This window comes from Pygoscelis adeliae, unplaced genomic scaffold (assembly GCF_000699105.1).
Source record: "Pygoscelis adeliae isolate BGI_AS28 unplaced genomic scaffold, ASM69910v1 Scaffold54, whole genome shotgun sequence".
Lineage (NCBI taxonomy): Eukaryota > Metazoa > Chordata > Aves > Sphenisciformes > Spheniscidae > Pygoscelis > Pygoscelis adeliae.
In genome coordinates this window covers 4,954,065-4,959,963 of record NW_008824982.1, presented here as the reverse complement: position 1 = coordinate 4,959,963, position 5,899 = coordinate 4,954,065, and the positions used below count along the sequence as shown (strand labels likewise).

The following is a 5,899-nucleotide window of genomic DNA, read 5'->3' as shown; positions in this document are numbered from 1 at the left end:
AGAAAGGAACATTAGAAGTCACTTTTTTTCTTTTTCTAGACAGGCAGAAGTGTCTTATGCTTTCTAGCTTCTTGTTACTTTTCATCGTTTATTCCCATAAGTACAAGCCCTCCCCTTTTAATGTTAGGTTTAATAAATTGCTGAAAATCTTAAGCTCTATATGATAAATTTTGGTCGTTCACATTATTCACTGCTATGTTGTAAATATTGTCCAAAATGTAATGATACCAGCAGGGCTAACCCAATGCCAGCAGTGGCACTGCTGCTACAAATTAAGAGAGAGTGGCTTAAATCAATACAGTACTAAACAGACCACATTCCTCTTTAATAATTACATTAGACTGTTGAATTTAGAATGTTATTTTAGTGACATTGGTTCTTTGAATATGAGATCATGTCTGATAACTTCATTTAACTTTATTTAGTTTACTCTGTTCAAGAAGAGTAGCAATAGGGATGTAGTCTCCAGGACAGCTGTTAAGAGACTAGTATTTATTTCCTGGGTACAGTTACTTGACAGAGGATAGTCTTACAGGAGGGTAATACCACTGTTTAAGCTTAGGGGTCAATGTGCATTAATTCTAGGAGTTTCATCCTTTTATCCTTCCTCCCTCTTTAAGTATCAAATGCAAATGAAATATACAACTATTAAAAATACCACATTGAGAATTAATCACAGGAGGAGAGAGAGATCTAATAGGAAGAACAGGATAGATAAAGTGAGTCAAAAGATAAGAGATTGTTCTTCTCTTTATTCAGTACTTATTTTCCCTGGAGCTTGATGGCATGCAGACCAACAATTGCTTCATGTCTTCAGGGTACTATTTTCACGGCTGCTGAGCTGGGTCCGTTCTCGGGATCCCCTTGGATACAGCTGGTGGCCGCAGCTGCCAGCAGCTGCCTGGGCAGACCATAGCTTGAGCGCCACAGCACGGCCAGGAGCAAGCCCTGAGGAACAGAGGGCTGCTGTTCTCAAACAGGTGGGTTTTTTCCTAACCTCCTGTCCCCAAGTTGTAGAGTCAACATACAGCTTCGTTCAGTGAGTTTTGCTTGGAAAGTATATTTTTTGCTGTTGCTGCCACTTCATTTGTTGCTGACCATTTCCATTACATCTATCTTTGGTAGTTATTTTGCCCTGTTCAATCAAACCTGTGGGTGGGATAGCACAGGAAACTGATCTGGAGCTTTAATTGATGGCCCGGCCTTTAAACGAACCAGGAGCCTGTGTGGGGGTCTGTATTCTCTTACTTTGCTGCCTTTTTTTTTTTTTTACAAGTTTTTTTGGGCATTCTTCAGAGAGGCCGTGGCATGGGAAGGATGCCTTATTTTCAAGTTCTGCTGATGGTGTTAGCGGTGCAAACTCCTAACAGATCAGCTGAGGCCCACACTGTTAATCTCTGAAATGCCATAGGAGGCAAATAGAGATTGTGCAGTTCAGTGGTAGACGTTGTCCTTATCATGTCTCGGGGGTACGTTCCCGGTAGTCATATTAAACAACAACAATTGATTTCTTTCTTGCCATCAGTTCCCTTTCTGTTTTGTAGACATATGGAAGAAAAGGGTACCTGCTTGCACACTAGGTATTGACTAACAGAAATAAGGATTATACAGAAAGAATGTGATAATATGTGTGACAATAGGTGACAACAGCTCTTTTAGGAAGTTGCTATTGGATGGTGATATTTCAGCAGCTTCTGTTTGATTACGAGTCTTGAGAGACTACACAGTCTGGAACGTACTTTGGAAGAAAATGTAGCAGAGAGTCCACCTTGGGTAGGTTATTAGCTCACGTGGAACAGAGATAATATCTGCTGTCCTCTTCATTTTGGCAGTGTTTACTTTCACACCAGTACTTTAAGAAACATCCAGTTCCAAGAAGCTGAAAGAATATAGAGAAAAACATCTATTTTTACTCCAACCATATTTTTACATCAACTCCCCAGTGCTTATTGTTTCAGTGAGCATAAACTGCACAATGCCATTGAAAAATAAGCCCATACACAGTTTTTAGTACCAGAAAATAAATCAATTTATTTAGTGCAGGAAAAGCATATCAATTGGTATTCTTACTGATTCTGTCAAGCTTTTAAAACTAAACTCAGCTGGTTTTGAGGTACTTCTCCTTTCCAGTCTCTTTCTCACAAGCTCTTCTCTGTTCTCTCCCCAGAAGATCACCAGCTTTGTCACCAGAATGTTCTGCAACCTGAGCCAACAGTGAAAGCATAAACTTTTCACATCTCAAGGTATTACAGGTGGCAGTGAAGGAAACAGGTTGCCATGACCTCCCCTTACAATACCATGAACCAGAAGGTTCCTAGTGCAGTCACTTGCCCCTCAGTGGGCTCATCAGACTTCAGCCATACTGGGAAGGAAAAGCGAGTCACTGTTAAGCGTCAAACTTATCTCCCCCAAAATGAAAAAATAATGGTGGATATGTCAGTGATTGTATAAGAATAATAATAATCTTAAGGACGAATATTATTAATCAAGATCTCACTTTATGGGGGAGTACTCTAATCCTTATGTTGCAAGAGGAGTGCATAACTTCTTTTGGAAGAAAGGTGAGCTGTTGCCCTGTGCACACACTGATAACCTAAAAACCTAAAAACACTTCAGGCTGTGAATCCCAGTTGCAAAGAGGATGTGTCTAGGCTCCAGGCCAGGTATGCTCTGCAGCATATCCTGCTCTCCTGATTTCACAGCTGAGTTCCTGCCAGAAGCTTGCGGTGCTGCCTTCTGGGGCATGCACCCAGATTTTCCCCATGGAAGTAAGCATATGGCCTAAGGAAAAGGGATGGCCCATGTTAAAGTCTAAACAGGACAAAGATGAGATGCCTTTGGGGCATGTTCCTAGACCCAGGACCTAGAAAGTTCTCCCATGTGCCATAATTTAGATACAGCTGAAGGTAGCTAACGCCTGCAAATTCATGTTGCATGCACTTCAAAAATGTTCCTTCACATGACTCTTTTGGTCATTTATCTAGGCAGTTGCTCCAAATTGCAGCCAGAACAAGCCATCTAAATGCTTGCAGAATATCCATTCTGAAAGCCATCCCTTTCTTCAGCTTTTGCTTGGCCTTATAATTTAGATAGTACAATAAATACTGTAATTCTGATTGCCATTTCATTTTCTGCATGCATTTCAGTATACTGGTTTTGATTAATTTAAAGCCCAGTGTGTCTGCTCCTGCTCTGTCCTAGCAAACAGACATTCCAGATCCAGAAACAGACAGTTAAATTTAGTAAACATTTAATGCTCATCTCCTGTACAATTTAAACTGGCACACTGACCTAATTAGCTTTTTGGCATCACAAACACTCTCAGCTTAGGGAGGGTGGCTGTTCTGTGGCAGTAATAGGAACCAGATATTTCTTGTATTGTTTGCCTGTTTTAGACATCTCAAATAGAACAGTTAAGAGGCTCTGACAGTGGTAGCTTGGATGAAGAAGCAAAATTAAATTGGACTGAGAGTCTATCAGCAATATCAGTTTGGGAACCCTGGGTTCATGAAGCAAATGTTTTTACTTAGTTTAGGTTAACTGATACAAGTTTAGCACGTTAGGAGTAAAAGTAAAGATTCTATTGATTTTTTTTTTTAAGCAGCTGTATGATGTTTAGATTAAAGCCCTGAAATTTCTTAATAAACTAGATAAGTTGTTTTCTAAAATTCATCTTTTAAAATAAGTTAGAGGCCTGAAGTGAACATATCCGTCACTTATCAACTTCTAATAACAAAGCCTTTTGGAAACATAATTTTAACTTAGATACATGAGGCATGTGTTTAAAATAAAGCACTTCATTTTATTCACATTCTCAAAAGTAACCATGCTATCCTGAGTCCTGAACAGTGAGCAGAAACAGAGTTCCTTGGCTCAGAATGGGAATTGTTCAGTCAATGGACAATGAACTGTTTAAAAACTGCAACTGGTGTGTCTTTACTTTGTATGAGGCACACTGCTGGCAAATACGCAGCACAAGGAGATACAAGACCTGTAGTTATATCTGCACTGGCTTACCTCCATAGTCACCTGTGACACGTGCTTTCTGCCCTTATCGTAGTGCCAGAGGAAGGGAATCTCAGGAGCGACCCCAGTGGTGCACTGTTCTGCCCCAAGACAGGCTAATATTTGTTTAATTTGTCTTCAAGACCTTCAGCGATGAAGCTTCCACAGTCTCTCTATGGTCACTGACTGCTGAACTCTGGGCTCAAAGCACCTGCACCAAGCTTTGCTCAGGTATCTGCTGGTGGGCAGGTCTGCAGCGCCCTCAGGCTGGCTCCTGGATGTGATGTCAAGCTGGCTGGAACCTGTGATAAAGTGTCAAATACACGCAGGCTCCCCAGGCCCCGCTCCTGCTTCGGGCTGCACCTGAGCACGTGGCTCCTCGGAGCACCATAACCAGCAGGCATAGCCGGTCCCCAGCAAAGCCTGAGACCCAGGCTCAACCAACAAGGTAGAGGTGCCCGTTGGGAGGAACTGCAGACAAAGCTGTGAAGGCCTACTGATTAAGAAACTGTTGACAAGTTAAAAGCAATCAAGGATTCTATGCAGATAGATGCTAGAGTTTCAATTTAAACCTAGTATCAGTGCATGACAAAAGCCTTGATAATTCTGTCCCCAAATCCCATAGGTCCAAGACCAGTCTCGGTGATGAGTTGACTGTCATCACTATGAGGTGTGTTAGATAAGGGAGAGAGGGAGCAAAATGGCTGAATTCTGTGAAGTTTTAATCACCCACCAAAGAAGCATTTGAAAGGCAGGGAAGCATTAGGGTTAAATAACAGTCTCCTTAGCCAAAACATTTATGGGCCACTGGACAAAGCTGGGGAATGGTAGATACTGCATCAGAAACCAGGAGTAAAGAAATGCAAATGTTGCCAGTCACAGAAAGCACATCTTAATTCGAAAGAAGCGGGTCAGTAAATGCATATGATACAGGGAAGTTGGCAATACCACTCTAAAGATCAGAGAAACAGAAGAGAGAGAAATCTCCAAAAGGTCTTTTTAGCAGATATTGCTAATTACTGGTGTTATAGTACTGGTCAAAGCTGTTCTTTGTTTATAATTCAGAAAGATTTGTGTGTTGCTATCAGTAAAAGAGAATGAGAATAAAACATTTTTCCCTGTTTCACAGAGAGAGGAAAAGTCTCTCACAATAATACTCCAGAAGAAAGAGTTTTCAAGGGCATTCAGCTCAAACCTGGTTTGCTACCAGTTAAGCTAATGTTAATCAGCTTAATGCTCATGCTAATGCATAAGCATGTTACTGAGGAAAGGATGAGAAGTACCAAAGCCATCCCTGCCTCGGACACTGCTGACAAGAAACTTTCAATTGTGCAGCTCTCAGTGATAATACATTGCGCTGAGAGGGTATTTAATTTCTCTCCGGTTCCTTTTGCTGAAAGAAATAATTAAAGGTAGAAGCAGCCCATGACTACATTTAGCAAGGAGATTTGGAGAGCGCCTGACCAGCTCATTCCACAACCGTGCTGGTTTTCAGTCTGAGATTTTGACAGTGAAATGATTTCCAGTAACATTTCTCCTTGGCCAGGGCAGTTTCTTACCCTCAGCTGAGGAAGGTGCAATGCCAGGTCCAGGTCTGTGTGAGTCCATGCCAGGGAGGACTGCTGAGGCATATCAAGTTTGCTGGCCTGATCATGAAGAAAGCACTCCATAGCTGACTCCGTGCTCCCTGTCCCTTCAGTGTCCTGGCACCCATCATATGGGAACTAATTCTAAAAGTAAGAAAACTGCTGTGATCCAGGCCAGGGCACTCTGTTGAGATATTGTATGTCTCAGTTTGAAAGAGAGCATTTAATGTCAGAGTCTGGCTCTTCATCATGGCTTAGTGTTAAGTGCAATGGATCCAGGTAATAAGGGCAACAGTGCAGACATGTAA

The 5,899-nt window shown here is 41.7% G+C and overlaps 1 protein-coding gene across 1 annotated transcript in view; it reads right to left on the bottom strand.

Annotated features, from left to right (window-relative positions):
- CEP85L (centrosomal protein 85kDa-like) overlaps positions 1-5,675 on the bottom strand; it is a 194,738-nt gene extending 189,063 nt beyond the window's left edge. The window contains exon 1 of the mRNA XM_009325684.1: positions 5,565-5,675. Coding sequence (XP_009323959.1) covers positions 5,565-5,675 — 111 coding nt within the window. The remainder of the gene's footprint in view (positions 1-5,564) is intronic.
- Between the last annotated feature and the right edge of the window lie 224 nt (positions 5,676-5,899).